General features: G+C 38.9%; 1 protein-coding gene across 5 annotated transcripts in view; it reads left to right on the forward strand.

Moving 5' to 3' along the window:
- Positions 1-2,692, forward strand: part of LOC120461128 (transcription factor COE3) — a 115,501-nt gene extending 112,809 nt beyond the window's left edge. For all 5 annotated transcript variants that reach the window (XM_039649262.2, XM_039649263.2, XM_039649266.2 and 2 more), the window contains one exon: positions 170-2,692. In XM_039649262.2, the coding sequence (XP_039505196.1) occupies positions 170-201 (32 nt within the window). In that variant the 3' untranslated portion in view covers positions 202-2,692. The remainder of the gene's footprint in view (positions 1-169) is intronic.
- Positions 2,693-19,734: the final 17,042 nt, after the last annotated feature.

Consider the following 19,734-nt stretch of genomic DNA (forward strand, 5'->3'; position numbering starts at 1 on the left):
CTGGGCATTAATATCCTAAGTCAAATGTATCTTGATTTAAGAACGTTTGTCCTAAAAAACAAGACTGAGTAAGACTTTTTTAACAGTGTACATCGGAGTCAAATAGATCATATCTGTTAAACCGTCTCTATTTTTGTCGACAAACCTCTTGTTGTTTTTTCTCTTCCAGCTATGGCGGGTCTGATTGTCCCTCCCATGTGAAGAGGAACCTGATCTTCCTCTAAGGCTTCATTGAGCCAACAACAAACTCACTGGCTCACCAAATCTGTCTGCCACCCCCTTTTTGAACATCACCAGTCCTACGAGGAGCTGCCCGAAAAGAACATCGACACCTGGATCACTAAAAATATATATATATAAATATATATATATATATATGAGAAAATGTCCCATGTCTTGAAATGTCAATAGATGTGTTTGTTTTGCCCTCTATGACTTCATCCTTGGAGACCCCGAGAACGCCGTACCGGGTGGCATTTCGAGCAGGACAATAAAAGCTGGATAATATCGCAATGTGAACGAGAAGCCGAGGTTTTGATAGGGGCTTCTTTGCATGGCAGATGTTGTCTATAAACTGGTCATTCTCTGTTCGTTTCATCTTGTATGTCTGTCCTGTTTCCACTGTGAGAAGAGAGATGCCACTCATCCAGATGGGACTGCCACAGCTCAAAACGATTCATCCCTATTTACAAAATGCAACGTCTTTGGTTTTTAACATCAAGCTGATTTTATTCCCATCCGCTTTTGTTTGAAACCACGATCCCAGACTGAAAACCGTGATATATAGCAATGATCAGGATGATGGATGTCAGCCGTTTTTTCCTCATACTGTTTCTGTAGTTCCAGTGTAGTTCCAGGTGTGTGGATAGGTAGATTTAAGCCAGGAATGCTTTCTGCAGTTTTAATCACATTTAGGTACCAGACTTATTGTTGAACTTCTTATTGTGCTTTTTTGTATGTATTTATAAAGTTCGTTTCGGGATTTCTTTGGTGAGTTAGGCCTGAATAATAGTATCAAATATCTGTCAACACATTTGATGTCTTAATACCTTTTAGATATTGTAAAAAGAGTGAAAAATAAAAGGGATTACACTTTTTTTGTAAAAACAAAAACAACAATGACAAAAAAAAAGAGGTCTGGAACGTGACCAGGACACCTGTTTTTTTTAAAGCAGGGTGTAAAACTTCACCACTTTTGTAAAAAAACGAAGAAAAAAAAACAAAAACAAATCGACAAAACATTTTTTCAATCGTGTATTTAATGTTTTCTTTTTGCTAAAAGCATTTGTGTTCTTGTTCCTCCTCTTGTCTTGTGTGTTCTCGTGAAACGTGTATGATCATAGTTATTTCCTAATGCACTATTTTTGTTGGGGCACTTACAAGAGCTATGTATCTTAGCAAGCAGAAGAAAATAATAATGATAATAAAAAAGAACAAAAAAAAGAGAAAAACTTATACAAATATGCATTTTCAGATGATTATTTTGGGATTACTCTTTGCTTTGGTCATTATAGTTAAAATCGTTCATCATGTGATTTTGTTGATGTTTCTGAAATGTTTCCATAATACTTCTATGTCCTTGTTGAGGTTTATTTTACATGTTTCGCTGGTGAAATGTCAACATTTCTATGCCGTCATATCTAACGTGCCACATGATTATTGTATCACATGTCGAGAAATGGGCTTCATCAGAGAAGTCCAAACCTGTTGAAACGGAGCACATTTTGACAGTGAGGTCAGTGTGGCTAGTGATGCACACATGCAGAAGTTATGCAATCTGTATTTAAATGCAAATCGCTATCCACATTTCAGTGGATTAGCTGTGAAATTAAATATTGGAAGGAGATATATACAGGATGCCTTAAAATAGGATGTTCTCCAACATTCCAAATCAAAAATCAAGAAAAAAAGTGATTAAAAATAGGCAATTTTCACTGTAGAGAAAATGTGGAAAATCATTGCAAATGTGATCAACATATTGCAGGTTGTCATCTTCATAAAGATGGTTTCTTTGGTTGGACACGACCAAATATCACTAACTGTGAGCACTTGAAAATGACGTCAAATTTTTAAATTGCAGTCATGTTTTTTTTCCCCCTATTTTCTTGAAGTATGTGTGTTTGCAAAGATGACACGTGAAAGAAATAGTGGTTTCTGGAGACCTCTTTTAATTTCACAGGTGACCTAATTACTTATTCGTCCTTTTGGGGTTTAGACATAAATGGGGTAAAGAAAATACAGTTTGACCGTGCCCTATTATACTACGACAGCTGAATTCAATCTCAAAGTTCACATGAAAACATCTCAGACACAGTCAAACACACACACGTCCATCCATTTCACCCATGCATTGAGTTTCCTAATCGCTTGTGAAAGGATTTTTGTCATAGATGTAGAGAGCTAGCTTCTGCTTTCTTTCACAAACCCTGTTTTATTTGGAAATGTTGAACTCAAAGTGAAATGAAGAAAGGTACTGCATCTTTGTGAAATATGAAATATTATATCAAAATATATCAAAGCACAATGTTTAATTAATGTCTTTAGAAATCAGATAGGGAGATGTATTCTACTTTCCTTTTTTCTCTCTGACCATGCTGTAAATAAATGCATGTTTTTTTCCAGATTTTTTTCCCCTGTGATCCCGTGCTTTTTGTACAGAAACAGAAAAATAAAGATTACATTTGGCTTGAAAGCATTTTGTTATGCGTCTTCATAACGTGAAAAGCACAGCCAGTGTGCTTCGCTTTCACAACGTTTTAAAACATCAACAGTCCATCGAGTTATAAAAGTCACTTTTTATGCTGTGCTTCTCAGCATGGGGTGGACCGTCTCAGGCCAGAAATCTCCAGCTCCGCTCCAAACTTCACAGCGAGGCTCATCCTTCCAAGGTTTCGACCTTTTGGTCTGCTCCGCCTGCCAGCACTGCTCAGTTGATGGGATATATTTTTGAAACCTTATCCAAAGACGACATTGTGTTGTTTTTTTTTCAAGAGTTTTGGCCCTCAACCCCAACGCGCTGAACCTGCATAAAGACACATTGACCCATGCAGATCAGAATCAATCATTCCTGAAATCACTCCAGCGCAGTAATTTTCCTGAGCTCTCTGCTTATATAGGACAGAATGACGGAGATATTCAGAACGTGATTTGTGCTCATGTCAAGGAAGTATCTGAGACATGAAGCTGGTGGCCTTTTGATTACCTCTAGAGTTTGACAGTCTCACAAATTGCACAGTCGACACGGGCTAGTTTACAGCATGTCTGTCTACACCTAAAGTCGGTCTTACTAGCTATCCACTATATCTCAGAGGAGAAGTTTAATGGAAAAGTAGAAAATTATCATTTGGCAGTGTTTTTAAAGGGGACATATCATGCTAAATCCACTTTTTTAGCCCTTAAATGCATTTGGAGTGTATGTAAGTACAGAAAAGATGAAATTATACTCTTCAGGTGCTTCGTTTATATCTTTACATTCTGTTTTGGTCATATTTTGCAACCTGTTCAGATTTTTCTGTTCTCTATGACATTTTTTGAACAATTACGTCACAGTATTTGCAGTGGAACTGAAAAATAAGGACATTGACTACCGGCCCAACACTTCGAGCAATCCGCCATAATTATTTCTCGCTCCGATTTTGTAGTCCAAGCTCAATGATGCAGAAGTTACGAGAGGGCAAGTCAAAATGTTCGGTTGTTGGATGTAGTGACCCGGAGCACTTCAAGGATTCCAACTTCAACAACCTCCGCCATTATGGTTTGCCGATTGACTTTGTCTGAATGAGGGGTCAATTCCTTCTATCTTTGGAGACGACGAACAGAGCTTTTCGATAAGCTGTGAATATCGTTAATAAAAATAAAGTACTTTGTAAAAATAAAGTGCAGGTTTGTCGTCGTCTTTTTCAAATCGCTCGTGATCTGGCTCGAACATGTAAGGCTTGATGGACAAGTCTTCCGTTGTTGACATTTTGTTAACTTGTGAATAAAAATGTTCTTTGAAGCTATAGTATATAATCATATATCTCTAATCAAACTACAAAAATGGCCGAATGGGCGGGGTATGACACATCTCCTTTTTATTTAAAGAGACCGCTCCAAAACGAGACGCACACTTGTAGAAAAGGGGCCTGTGGAGCTGTTATAATGAGAAATTTAGACCCAAGCATTACAGTTATGCTTTACATAGACCACAAAGTATAAATCCAACAAATTTGAAAGGTTAATGTTTTCAAGGAAATAAGAAAAAACAAAACAAATTTACATGTATTTGGTGGCTTCAATGCATGCATTAATATGGAAGTGTACAAGGGAGAACCGTTATGTTAATGCATTGAGCATGCTCAGTTTTTGCACATCTACAGTGAAGAGTCAGCTTCAGAAGAGTCATTTGAAGTCTTGTTTCTTTATCTTCTGGGTCCTCACAGCCTTTGATGCCATTGGGCGGCAGAGCTTGTATCAAAGCTTTAGCTCATAAACAGGAAATCTGCCTGGTATCTCCAGAACGTGTGGGAGTATCAGAGCTCCGTCTATCTCTCAGTCCATGCGGCCGAGACCAGACTCCACAACCCTGAATGAGCACGTCTCAAGCACTACCATGACCCTCCTATTGTTGCTCAATGAATATCCACTTGTCTGTTTGTGAGTGGGAGAATGTCGTTCCTCAAAGATGCAAGGCTGCTATCAGTGTCTGAGTTTTCCCATGGAGAGTTTTGTTTCACTGCCATACATACGTCAGCTCTACGATGATAGCCAAATGACGGACATCTTGTGTAATGCCTGCTACAGTGCAATTTCGATAACGCTATACGATCATTACAAATCACACTGTACGACATGGATTGTACAATGATGAAACCTATAGAATCGTAAGCTATGACGCAAGATAGGATTGAAGGATAAAATGTAATCAGCATGTGCTGGTGGTAAACAAAAAGACCAAGATGAATCCACTTCGGCAGTTGTGGATTTTAATGTACGCTGAAAAAAGAAGAAGCGAAAGAGGAGAATATGGACACGGTCTTGGCTAGGGAGAAGAGGCCAACTTGGCAAGCCAATTTTGCAAGTGGAGCTTTAAGGGAGTAGTTTTTTTTTTTCCGTGTTGATCAATACGCCATTTCATGTTGTACCTATTTTTATTGGCTAGTCAGTAGACGTAGGCCATAGCAGAAAACACACTTGAGATTATCATGCTAATCTGACACTTTTTGAAACTGTCAGAAAAGAATCGCAGGCTATCTTTTGTCGCAATGTCGTGACAACAGCCGTCTTTGAATTTCTCTAAATGTACGACATTGGGCCAACTTTTTGGAGCCACGACCATGGAAAATCACTAAGATTGGTCAAATTGTGTCTTGGACAGCCCAAAATCATACAGTGTATCAGGCATAAAGGGGAAACATTAGAGCTGGTTTGTCAAAGCTTGAAACCACCAGCCACACCTGACAGTTTTAGGGCAAGACTCCCATTTCATATTTTTGTTTGATGGATATTTCAGAAGAAAAATGGGGCTTTAGTTGAATATGAAAACAAGTAAAGAGTTTTTTTGGTAAGCGAGTGAGAGACACTGGTTTGTATTTGTTTCTCATAACCCTAAAAGAATAGCTCGCTCTAAAAAGTCATCGTTCAACAAAATAATTTAGTCAGTTAAAGAGTAACTAAACACTTAACCAACTTAGTTTAGTTAATCATCTGTAAGAATGGATCTTTATTAATACCAGTCATTGATTTGAGTAACTTTTTTGACATTTGTGTATAAAATGTTCTATTTCTACAATATATGGTGTAAAAACGTCTTAGTGCTGCCCTCTTCAGGTTGAACGGTGGCTACTGCAGTTGAATTTTCCTATTGGATGTTCCGCACTTCGTGACGTACGCAGGTTTCAGCTCACCACGCGAGCAGTATAAAAACCATCTTGTGTCGTCAAAACCACTGTAGGGAGTCAGGAGTTGGAATTGTGAGTATTGAAAACGATCAGAATAGAGTGTTTTAGCATATATTTGGTCCCCTCTATCTCCGCTGGGGTCTGCCCACTTTTTCAGCATTTTCAAATATTGCCAGTGGGTGGAGTCAGGCTCTGACCAGGGGTTTCCCTTTAAGAAGTGTGAGAAAACATTTGACTGATAATGTACCTTTTCCATTTTTATATTTTATATGTTGTTCCCCTATGTACAAATAATACAAGAAATCGTTCTCAAAGACTTCCTTTCCAGGTGTGTGGGTGAGTCAGAGAACTCAATGCCATGATGTCACGGCCCATCTGTGTATCAGCCACCCTGACAAGTAAGGAATGTCCGTGCTTCCTGTGTCCTGATGATGTCATAGTGACAGTGCAGGCCCGCCGTCGCTTCTGCGAGGGGTTGGGCAGCAGTAAAACAGGCCCAGAGGACTGACAGGGAACTGTAAGTCATCTTAAACAGGAAGTGCATGAGGCCTCAGCATATGATGACATAGGATCCCTCCACCAACTCTGCACAGTTCACAAGGTGCATAAATCACCCGTGCAAAAGTTCACCTCCAGCCAGGGAAGCCACGATCGCTGAAGGAGCTCTGGAAAGATCACATCGGCCCATCGAAACCATGTGTTGCGCTATGGCCGGCTCTCGTCTGAAGGAGAACCTATTTAGGCGTATCTCCCGCTGTTGGTTGCGGTTCCCTCCCGGATTTGACGATTGTGTTACAGCGTGGCACAAGCAAATGGCCTCTGCAGGTGTGAGTTATTGAGAAGTGATCCATCATTCTTGTCAAAGCCAATCTCGGTTTTGATCGTGAGATATACGTTTAAAAGTTTGTTAGGGCTACTAGCAAAGAGAATTCCATCCGTAGAAGGAATGGGAAAGACCTCACGCTGACATCCATGGGCCAGGCGGTGATCTAACGTAAGAGGAATTGACGTGGTTTGATTTAGTTGATGTGCGTTTGCTTATAAAGTGAGACGTGCATTGCTGAACACTTGTTACTTGCTCTTCCTCCACCTGTCATTGAGTATGACAAGTGTTACCGGATGGCTCTCGATGAATACTGCTTTAAAGATGCACGTCTTTCACAGCCAAGGGGGATGCAAAAAATCACCTGTCAGAATAACCGCTCAAACCAAATCAGTTTGCCGTTATAGAAGAGAAAATCTCACTTTAATTAGGAGGCTTATAACTGTGTGTGTTTCTTCCCAGTTAGTCCCTCCTTCCTGTCATCACCTTAGCCTAAAACCACACCTCATTCTCTCACCACGATCTCTCCATTTTGAAACCGCTCGTGGTATCAGCTGAAGAAATATTATCATTTCCGTTGCCAATCGGACCTTGTGTGGCCCTGAAGCGAGAGGGCCGTGTGGAGAGTGTGACCGGGTCACCGAGACGAAGTGTCGCTGGATGCGGTTGCTCTGCTGGGGAAGAAGCGCTGTCACACCCCCCTTGGCGGGAAACTCGATCCTAGCGGCTAAGAGGCAAGCTGGAGAAAGCCCCATCACTCCTGCCACATCCCAGAGAGCTTGCGTCCCGGGAACCCTGCTTGTGTTGAAAGAAGAATAACATCCCTTGTTTTGTTTTGGTATTCCTTTTTTTTCTGTTTTAGACGGCCTTCGTTCATTCGAAGACAACCTCGGCGTAAAACGCCTCGTTGAGAAAACAGACAAAAAAAGAGTACACTTTACACCTGTTTCCTTTTTTCATCTGTCTTCATTATTCTGTAGGAGGCAGGATGTTTGGTTTGGCTGCGACCTGCCTCATGACTTAATCCCTGGGTGCTATTGTTAAATTTTCGAGAAAAAGAATGAAAACCAAATGTGGTGTGGGACCGAGGATTGAGTTTCAAGCCTGCGCTTTAACAATGTTATATTTCCAGCCGCGCAGGCCAAATAATTCACTTATGTTTCTCTTGTAATATTATGCCAAACATGAGATCTTTACTTTGTCAAATCTGGTAAATATCAAACCCACGATATCAATAGGAAAACAGTTTTAATAAGCATTCCCAGAAGAGGTCGGAGGAACACCTCTCACCTGGAAGCGATTAACGGGACAGGAAATGGAGGGAGAGAGTGAGTGCTTCCCAATAACGCCAACCCCTGAAGAACAAAAAAATGCAGAATCATCATAAACCATTATCTGAGAGCAGATGCAATCACTGGAGACATCTGGGGTACAAACTAATATGTATACAGTAAATATATTTTTAATGTGCATAATAAGTTCAAACAAAAACAAATAAACATGACTATACTTCACATAGAATCATTTTAGTAAATTTAACAATGAGATTTTATTAAAATTCGTTTTTTTTGTATACCAGTATTTTTATAGTTAACTAAAACCATATTCTATCAAAAATTCTATTTACATTCAAATAAAGCTGAAATAAAATTAAATATAAATATTAGAAGATGAAAGGCTTAAAATAAAATAAAAAATTAAAAATGTAGCTTTGGCAACTAAATGAAATGAATATGTTTAAGTTGAAACACTAAAATGACTTAAATAAAAAATAAAGCATAATTGAAACATACAAATTTTAAAAGTGACAAAAGCATTTAACAAAAACTAAAATTAAAAAGGAAAAACTGAAAATGCTATATAATATAAAAAGTAAAAACACAATTCAAATAATATATAAAATGTATATATAAAAATCGTCATCTCATAATTTAATCATTCCAATTATATTTTAAGTAGTAACAATTCCTTTATTTTTATGTACATTGAAATATCTTTCATGCTATCAAATTGGTTGCATTGGTTGCATTAATGTATCTATGTTTATCTTTGAGTTCGATTGTAAAGTACAAAACAGACTAAGTCCAAGAAATTATATATTTTACAGTATCATTATATACATAATACAGTATATATATATACGCATATATCCATGATATACTGTATATCCCAGTACAGGTCGAAATGTTAAATATATAGGGACCAAGTTGCCATCCCAGATTTTGTATGTAACAGGAAATGTATAAAAAATCCGTTCAATTTTGTTAAGATGGGTCGCCACATGTCTGATGTAAAATCCGGGTCCCAAAGCAAAACCAGGTGAGAACCACTACTTTAAGGAAAAGTTCTTCTTTAAAAGATTCCCAGTGAGCAGGGAAGCCCTTCCCGATTGAAATTCAAACAGCAGAGACACTGATCATCTCCCAGGTACAAATAAGAGTTAATAAATCAATCTGCTGCCTGGGTGTGCTCACAGTCACTCGCTAAACAAATGGCTTCTGCATGCTTAATGAGAACACAAGGATGGGGTGGAGGGCTGGAGGTAAAGTAACTAATACCTCTGATGGAATCAGCAGACGTGAGCCGCAGACACCTGCCAAAAAGCAAACGGCACCGGCCCAAGTCAGGGATTTGGCCAGCGAGGCCGTGGCGGCATCCGCGTAGGAGAGCTTCTCGTTCCGTGGCAGATTTACAGCAGACCGTGAGGCTTTTCTTGGAGAGACAATGGGCTGTCGGAGCACCCAAAGGCACGCAGAGGATAACTACAACAGCAGATCGTAAAGAAAGTCTGATGATGATGATTCTAATCCAGGCCTTTTCTATAGATGTCAGACTTATTTCGTTAATGCAAGGTGATGAAATGAACAGATGAGCAGCAATCAGCACTGCAGCTGCAAAACACATCCTCTTGCACATGTTCAAAACCTCACTTCACTAGCTGGATCATTGTTGCATGTCTACTGCGAGGTTTTGGCCTACAAGATCATGTTGTTCAAGAATTTTCTTTGGGAGATTCAAGATGTCTTTCTTGAGCACTGAAACGGTTTCTTCGATTTCAGTCACAATATTTAACATGACATTTTGAATGTATTGTTCTGGGCTCTCAGAGAGGTTCGTGTAAGGAAATGCAAAAACACACACACACAAAAAAGATTCCAGAAGTTTCCACCCTCATTTCCTCCTAAGGTATTTAAAACATTTTGCCAATAACTAGTTTTAAAGCTGAACCAAACCAACCAGCTTTGAGATTAATCAACTTTTTTTTTTTTTTCAAATTTTGATTTTAAGCAAAAAAGTATGTGAAATTCAGATAGAGAGGCACTAAGTTATACATCTGAAGAAGCACTCCACCAAATGTAACCCCAGAAAGGTTCAAACGACAATCACCAGTGACAACTGGAGACTCACCCGCTGCAAAATGTAAAAGACTTCGGACTTTGGAGTAGCTACAAAATAAAAAAAGACAGACTCCATCCAGGCCCATGCGAAACAAGGATAAATATGATATCTGATTAAAGATATGCGTGTTTATGTTTCAAAGAGTACCATTTCTAAGAAACATTAATTTGAATTCGAAATTAGACTGAATAGAAATGGAAACTGATCTACAGGTAGCCCCGATACACATTAAATGCAGTCACATAAGTGATATGATACGCGATCACTAGATTTAATTGGCGTCCGCGCTGTGCCGTGCCGAGGCACAACCCACGTAAAGTTGATAATTCCGCGAATGACTGCAATTCAGATTTCAAACAGAGATGGCGCCAAAGAGGAAAACCAACGGACTGCAGCTTTAACTAATGTTAACAAATTAAACCTTATTGTAAAGTGTTGCCCATTTCTCCATGAAGAAAAGTGGGATTTCTAAATCTGTAACCTGCACCAAACACACACTTCATGCCATCAGATCCAGCATTTACTTCACCAAGTATCATCTATTCTCCATCCATGAATATTTATCTATTTGACACTGTTCCAGGTGCCTTCTGGGTAAAAGCATTTGTGAATGTTGGTGACAGACTAAATGAAAGTGTGTATGAATCTAAGCAGAAATCCAATGATTGAAATGGGACCATCTGCAGGAACATTAGAAGGATTCGCAGGGAATGCATGAACTGAAAAAAAAAATTTATAATGTAAGTCGCTTTGGATAAAAAGTCTGCCAAATGTGTAAATGTGAAACTCTATAATCAACAATCATCTTCAAAATCTATAATCTAATAGAAGTATCCACCTATTTTTTCATCATCATAGCCTGTAACTATAGCAATCTAACTTTGATAGACAGACTCAATTTATATATTTAACTCATGAATTTGTCGAACTTTATAAAATATATATGTGGACTTTTAGCGCATATATGCATGATAATGTATGTTTCTATGCGAGAGCCCTGTAGAAAATATTCCATATATTCTTGCGTCCCATGAGAGCTTTAATGGGTCATTCCGCATGTTTACACAGCAGCCGAATTCTCAGCAAAGCGTCTTCGACGAAGTCAGTTCTCCGTTAACTATGCGAGGTAGCTTGTGGTGAGCGGCGCTCTCATATATATTTCAGCTGAAGCAGATTGTTGAAGGACTTTTGAAACAGGAGATTTGAGATGACTCAACTTTCACTGCAGCCGTATAAACATTCACTGCCGCTCTGCCCGAGATCCATCAGTCTGCCCTTAGTGAAAGCGGCCATAAAAAAATCCCCTCCGGGAACAGTGAGAACGTATGAGAGTTCCAGGCTGGCAAGGACTAATATTAAAACAACGAAGCCCCATAATTATCATAGAATTCCAAAGAAGGCCGGCCCTTAATTAGGCCACACAGGATCCTCTTTATAAAGTATGGAAGTAATAAATAAGCCATTAGCTGGGCACTAAAGGCGCAAGAAATAAAACCCAGTGCAGGAGAAGGCAAGAGATTGGCCTGAACTCAAAGACTGATGGTGAATGATATACTAAAGCCCCTGGGTCACAGATCTTCATCACTATTCTGAAACACAGCTCAGAGCTCGACTCTATTCTTACTGCACTGTGATTTATGGGTCATGTGACCTGCTGCAACTATAGGCGCTGAGGATGGGAAGCTCCGCCCACACCTGTTAGCTGATGTACGGCAATAGTAAACAAGTCACACAAATCATTATATACTGTTAGGCGTTGGTTTACTAAATTTCTTCAGGATAATTTATCGCTAACGTCACACTCGTATCCAATATGCGGTCAAGCGCAGTCTTGTCAGGGCTGCTTTTGAGGTTGAGAAAAATCTCATATCTATGAAATTATGAAACCTCTCCTTTAGGAACCGTACAGTTTTATTAGTTTTACAACGGCTGCCGTTAACGAATGACCGCCTTCACACACCGAGTAAAAAACAGCAAAGTTAATGGCTAACAAAGGAAGTCAGGAGCAACGCTAGGCTGATTATGGCAATAACTCTCACAGATACTAATTACAAATGGCTGTAAAATAAGTCAAACTGGTCATCCTAATGAGCACACCAGAGACCTATTGTTAAATTCCATTAAAAAGATCTATTCTTTCTCCTTTTTCTTTCCATTTTTTTCCGCAGCATCAGTGTCATGTTATCAGACGTAACGCAACAAATACAGCATGTCTCTTAAAGGTCATTATGCTGTAAAAAGTTTCTTTAGGTAAATTATTAATGTAATTATCCAACTTGAAATTAAAACCGATATGAAAGAGAGGAAGCAGGAACCACAGAGTGTCAACAACATATAAAAGCATGTCCACATATTTCAAAATTAAGCTTTGGCTAATTAAAAACACTAAAATTCAAAAGGAATTAATAATTTTAATCAGCAATGACGCATTAAATTGATCAAAAGTGAAAGTAAAGGCATTTAATGTTGAAAAAGATTCGACTTTTATTTCGAAAAAATGCTGTTCTATTGAACTTTCTATTCATCAAAGACTCCAAAAAATATCAGTTTCCACAAAAAACTATAAAAAAAAAAGATATTAAGCAGCACAACTGTTTTCAACAGAGGCCTCCATTACAGATTTGCATAAAAAAATGTGCGATATTTTTTAAATGTTGATAATAAACTATTGCATAATGACAGCATTTCCATGAACCGATGTTATGCAAAACATACTTTTTCCTCTTGTGAAAAGTAATTACAATTAAAACAATAGGAGGAGTTTGTTAAAGTACCATGCCTGAAAAAGGCAAAAACTGCTAGCCTGGCTAACGCCAGACCCAATTCTCGTTGAGACTTTTTTCATGTTATCGCATTTGAGGCGTGGTTTACGAATGCCCGGCGCCGTTTATTGGGTGCTAAGAATGTCTATCAAATGCGCCTGTTCCAGGATAACAAAAAGTAGGTGCTTTAGGATGTACAGTAACTTTTATTTTATGTACTATATCTACTGTCTAACTTTACTAGTATCATATTGTTTATAATACACATTTCCAGACACGTTAAAGTAATGTTACTTCCTACGATCTTACTGTTACACTGAAATTGTTCAGTCTAGTTCGCTAACCGTTTTCGTTATCATATTATTCATTCACCTATGATGACATTGCTGATTGTGAAAGATACACGAATAGTTAGTGAAATGCCTTAGGCTAGATAACACCACAAATGTAACGTTATCATGGTGCGAGCATAGAGCATTAGTTCAACGACAAGCTGATAAAAGTATCTTATTATTGTAATGTTGCAATGGGAGTTTACATGAGTTGTGTCATGTGATGCTTTCTCCGCTGTTTTGAAAGTCTCAGTAGCCCCTTTTCCACCAAAGCATTTCGAGAGCCGGTTCGGAGCCGTTGCCTGCGCGCGAACCAGTTCTTTGTGTTTCGACAGCCAAAGAACCAGTTTGCGGCCGGGAAAACAAAAAGCGTTCTCAACATCTTTTCTCACCATCGCAAAGCCAGGAGAAACCACAGAAACACGCAAGCATTTTTTATTTATTTTTTTTTTTTCATTTGAAACATAAGCAAAGAAGAAAACAGTCACGATATAGAACAAATAAATGGAAAGAAAAAAGACACAAGACAGGGGTACATAACCAGCCCATTCTCACTCCCAAGGCGTCACCTAACTGACGCCTTGGGAAGCATTTGGACATGCTTCAATATCTGACGCTTTAGGCGCCCTTTAGCGTCAGTTAGATGACGCCCTAGGATCGCGTGTACCCTACCCCCACCCCACACCTAAACCTAACCGCGTCCTCTGACTGACGCTTTCGTTTAGCGTCAGTTAGGTGACGCCGTAGGATCGCGTCATGTAAGTGACGCTAAAGGGCGCCTAAAACGTCAAATATTGAAGCATGGTCAAAGGTGACGCCTTGGGGTGAGAATGCGTTGAACTTATCCGAAAAGATTACATATCAAACGAAAAGATTAAAAGACTTACATATTTCAATTGTTTTTAAAGTTTTCTTGGTAATCCCAAAGCAATGTACTTGCAAGCGTTTCTAGCGACGTGCACAGTGACGTAACGACATCGTTCCCTGGGCACTCTAGTCAGTGGAAAAACAAACAGGTTCTGAATGGGTTCGCAAGTTGAACCAACTCCGAACCAAATTTGAACCAGCACCAGTTCCGAACCAGTTCTTTTTTCGGTGGAAAAGGGGTACATGTGGCCGGCGTGTGTACCATGAGTGCTCGCTCTTGTGTTTGAGCACGCACAAGAGCACGAGCGCTCTTGTAAAAATTGGTTGCAATCTGAAAGATCACCGATAGAGGCCGCTAAAAAATACATATCGCACCTTTAATATCTCTACATTTTTTAATGGTCCAATTTTTGTTCAGATGAGTTCAAGTGCTTAATTTCCTTTGACTACATGCAAAATGCAAGTCGGTGCATGGCTCCAAAGAACAGAGAAGCTCTCTTCACCACCTCCACTAATGTGGGTCACTGCAAATGAGCGATTGCCTTTGCCGTTATAGCACCAAAACACTTTCTGTAAAGCTCTAAGAGCGTTAAAATAAACCACTCTAGGGAGACGTGCTGCAGGCTGGTAAAGACCATCCCACCTCTCCAGTGGAGAATAGGTGGTAGAATAAACTTATCTGAGGACGAGCCAAATGGGTTGTTCTCCTCCAGCTGAATTTCTGACAGAACCCTTTCGCCGTGCCATCTTTCGACTGCCTGCAGTGGACTCTAGAGGACTCTGAGCTCCACGGGGTGGGCAGATTCTAATAAAAAGTAGTTGACATTTTAATTGCATTTTTCTCATCAAGGACTAATATGCAAGATGGGTCTGGCATCTCTTCGGAGAGCAATGTGGGTGATGTTATGATCAGTAATTTCTTTGATAAACACTCAGAACCCCCATTGATACGATCTCGCGGCTTTGTGTGGAAGCGCTTTTCGGCAGCATTTGTTGCCAAGCCCAACTAATGGAGACATTTGATTGGAGCGCAGTGAATGCTGAACGCTTAATTGCGTTAACAAAAGGTTGCACTCTCTGACCACTACAGTATGTGGATGCGCAAACTAAGTTTCTGAATGTACTGTATATTGTTGTGCTAAATTCTTATATTAATCAAGGCCAAGGAGAGGGAGGTCAAAGACTCAATATCCTTTAGTATTAAGCTTGTCACGCTAAATGAAACCATGTCCAAATCGTGTATCGTGGGAGAAAATGAAGTGCTCTTATATAGCGTACATAATAACTTTATTGGATTATTTTGTTACACTAATCTGTGAAGAATATAAAGTCAGATTAGGCAGCTGCCCCCTGGTGTGACAGTCACCAAAGACCTCTAAGATTGTCTGTATTAGCGTTTCCCAGAAGGCCATGCAGTGCTGTTTAAATTCATAATGGCTTTCAATTAAGAGGTCTACAAACATTGTAAATTAAATGTATTTTTCAACTTGCACATTTTAGGTGGAGAGAAATGTCGTTGCTGTGTTTCTGCTGAAAAGTATGAGAAATGAGCAGCAAGCTTTTTCTCATGACAACGCTCCAAGAAGCCACCTGGATTAGCTCGGTTTTCCATTGGGCACTAACACACTTCAACATCACCAAGTTGAAATGAATTGAGTAATTTACCATCTGGTTGATGCCATCATATCCTGCTAGTGTGTTGATTGTTTCTCATTACACGCCTGCTTATATCCACTCATACCCATTATAAAATATCATTTAAATTTTCAGTTGATTATTTGCATTTTTTTTACACCAATATATCCTCTTAACAGCAGTCTGTCGTATAACAGAGCACAGCTCCTCTATGAGAGCACGAATCCGGGGTTAAAGGTGTAAGCACTTTCCAAGAGGCTCCCAAACGGATTAAATGGTGGAAATAAAGAGAGGTAATTGGAACTAGTCGGCATAGCTACAAACAAGAACTTCTTCCCTCAGAAGCTTTAAATTTACTGTTTGAATGGCAGAAAACTCAAAGATTTTTCAATTACCAATTTTCTCCGTACTTCTCTTTTCTTTTGCTCTTATGCATTTAAATTGGATATGATCTCAGAGGAAATGGTTATCATTTTAATGACACTCTCCATTCATTAAAGGCTCCAGATCTCCAGCCTTCACGCTCTCATGGGGAACCGCCGAATAAGAGGCAGACTCAGAGAAAGAGAGAGAGAGACGCTCTGTTCAATTACCTCTGTGTTGGCCCTTCCTCATGAGGCCCCGCTGTGTGGCCCTTAATCCTATCCTAAGGAGTCAGGCCCAGGTGCGAAGAGAACTAGAAGGAAACAAAAGATTTTAAGTGCTTTTTGTGTTCACTTTTTTAACAGAACATGCACAGAAGTAGATCAATTTACTTAAAAACCAAAAAGGTTTGTTTAAGGGCTTTATTTTTATTATATGTAACATATGTAACAATATATATATATATATATATATATATATATATATATATATATATATACTGTAAAAAATATATTTTCAAGATTTGTTATCACAACATTTTTTATTTTGTCAAATCAACTTAAATAATTCATTTAGTTCAGCTAACTTATTATTATTTTGAGTTTCTGATGATTAAATCAATCTCCTTCATTGTATTAACTCACTTGTTTTCCAGTTCAATCGACTTAAAATTTTAAGGCAACCAGGTTACTTAATTTTTTAAGTTAAACCAACAATATTTTTTTACAGTAATACATAAAAAAAACAGTTAAATATGATAAAAATAAAAACACTATATATGGTAAAATATAAATAGGCTATATAATATAAAGAAAATCAATTTATCTAGAGTTAAATTTATCAAAAGTTAAAGGTGTTTAGCTATTTTTTACTGGAAAGACAGACTAAAATATTGATTAAAGAAAACGTTTTTTGCCTTTTTTTATTGCTATAGTTGTTGAAAGAAAGCTTTGTGGAATGGGACGTATAATCCTTTTGATAAAAATGATATAATTGTATGAGTACGGTTACCTCATTGAGAGAAATGAGAATCATTTGGCTTTAGTCTTTGTGGGCCTCATTAATTGGGTTTAATCAGAGGATTTCAAAGAGAATATAAGATCAAATATTAAACATGTTCAGCTGTCGTGATACACACAAAAACCGTTCATTCGTTTGTTCCTCTAAATTTCCTCCTAACACAAGTTGAATAACATCAATGCAAAAAAACACGCTCGCCGATCCTTTGTAATTTGCATTTTAAGGCATGTCTTTAAGTCGGCAAATGTGTTCTTTTTGTAAATAAACCAACACGCCAGATTTCCACCTCACCTCAGGGGCAACAAAGCAACGTGTTTTAAGTGGGGAGAAGAAACAACATTTGATCAGGGACTAATCACAAATTTCACTCTACGATGCTTTTAATATTTCAAGTTCCTAAGCAATATGCAAATAAGAACCGCATTAATCGTCGGGTGCATTAGTAAGTCAAGGCACACAACGCAGCTTCGGAGATCGGCTTTATTCATTGTGTAATTAGGACCCAAATGTTAATGAATTATGCTAATTCGGTACAATTAGCATATAATATTGAAGACAATCAACAATTAGCATATGCTATTGGAAACAATCAAAAGGGCTGCATTCCCATATGGATCTTGCACCCTACGTATAGGACGAGGCCGTTATGTGGGACGCAGAGGGGGGGTGTGAATTATAGCACTCTCTCCCACCCCCCGCATAGCAGACATGACCTCTAGAACACCGCGAATAGTGGTATGTGTGTATGAGCTAGCGGCTATGCCTTATCTTTGCACGAGTAGATTTTTGTTTTATAATTTACATTATCAACATTGTTCTGAAAACTGAACCATACTGTAGATTTCAGAGTCGCATGGACTGTATAATACCTGATGATCATGTTCTAAGATGATAAACTCATAAACATGACCCAGAGAACAAATACTAAGAAACTTTGGAATCCATGTTAATATTTCAAATCTTCCAAACCTCTTATTCAATGCTGACAATTTTAACTTGTAATCACACAAATTAGCTTATTTTACCTAGAAATTGGTCGTTTTATTTTACATCATAACGTTACTTTGTTTTAATATACATTTCTAGATTTGAAGTTTCACCGAATGCGAATCATAAAGGAACCCATTACAAAAATAGCACAAAACAAAATGGCCAATTAAAGGCTTTCTTTCTCCAGACTTTCTTTGTTACATTTTAGCAGATAATTCATGCCTCGATGAATTTTCACCTACACTATTGTGTTTCACAGCTTGACCCAAGCCATAAAATTCACATAATATATCCATCAGACGCTGCTCCAGCATGTTCCAGTTTAAGCCATTACAGCAATCAAGATCACTCCCATTAGAAAGCTCTGGTATTTCCTCTCTCGCTGAGATTTCTCCAGTGACCTTGGGCAGGTTCCTCCAGGTGTGTCGGCAAGCCTGTAGTCAGTGGCCCCCGCTGAGGCCCCACCGTTCTCGTGCTCTGGGTGCGAGATCGAGGTGGAGGGGCGGCCAGCCGATCAGAAACGCTGCAGCCAGGTCGCCCATTTGGAACTTATTAAAACGGTGAGGCGGGGCGAGGCCCAGGTGGGCCCGAGGGGCCCTGCACTGTCTGAGCTCATTTGCAGTGTGTCCTTTCCCACTGACAGCCTTCTAATTCGCATTTGAATTTAGGTCACATTGATCTGGGCCTGCGTCCAAAGCCGGCGCTCCCAATGGAACCTCCTCACACAGGCAAGACTTTTCTGTCGAGAGAGAGAGAGATACGGGTGTGAGATCTGTTGGTGAACGTTCCTTTCTCTGGACACAAGCAGGGCGGAAGTGAGGGTGGGAAGAGGAGATGGATGGATGGATGGATGGATGGAGGAAAGGTGTGTTTTAAACCAGAAATGAACTGTAGAGGGCCTTGACAGAAAGAGAGAGATATTCTCAATGAATAAGTGCTCTTTGAACCACTCCAGATGTTTAACAGGTCAATGGCTGCAAGAGTTATACATGGAGACATGTGTTATGATATAAAGCTGACTTCATACATAAAGAATATGGCTAGCAACTTGTCATCTTTAGCTGAAACATACGGCAACGTTACTAAAAATGCGGAATCTGAGCTCTAGCTGAATGCACAATTGTCTGTACTTGTGAGGGACACATTTATTTTACTTAAATGTCTAGTACAAAAAGGATTAATAAAAGGACACAAATAATCTCACACATTTACAACTAAAATTGAAAAGGTAGATGTACATTGTCTCCTAATGCACGAGGTTGTCATTTACTATATTGATTGTAGATCAAATAAATGGAGCATAAGAAACTATATATATGTATATATTATACATATATATTATACACATATAGTACACCCTTTCAACCTACCATTCAACGACATCTCAACAAACACAAACGAATTCACAGGAGGAAAACAGTGTTTCTGATTTTGTTCTATTTACAGAGCCTTGGGCTGCCACAAAAACAGCTGCTCATGACATCTATTGCAGTGATACTTGTCAGTAATTTGGAAAATTTTAGGAAAAAATAGACAAACAGCTTACAGCACCTTCAATTTACAACTGTAGAAGTCAACAGAAGCTTAAACTGCAAACTAGAGGAAGACATTTTTTAATGTCAGAACCAGAGCACTTAGTCACTAATGCAACCATATATACACTC

Source organism: Pimephales promelas, chromosome 9, assembly GCF_988280905.1.
Source record: "Pimephales promelas chromosome 9, fPimPro1.hap1.1, whole genome shotgun sequence".
NCBI lineage: Eukaryota > Metazoa > Chordata > Actinopteri > Cypriniformes > Leuciscidae > Pimephales > Pimephales promelas.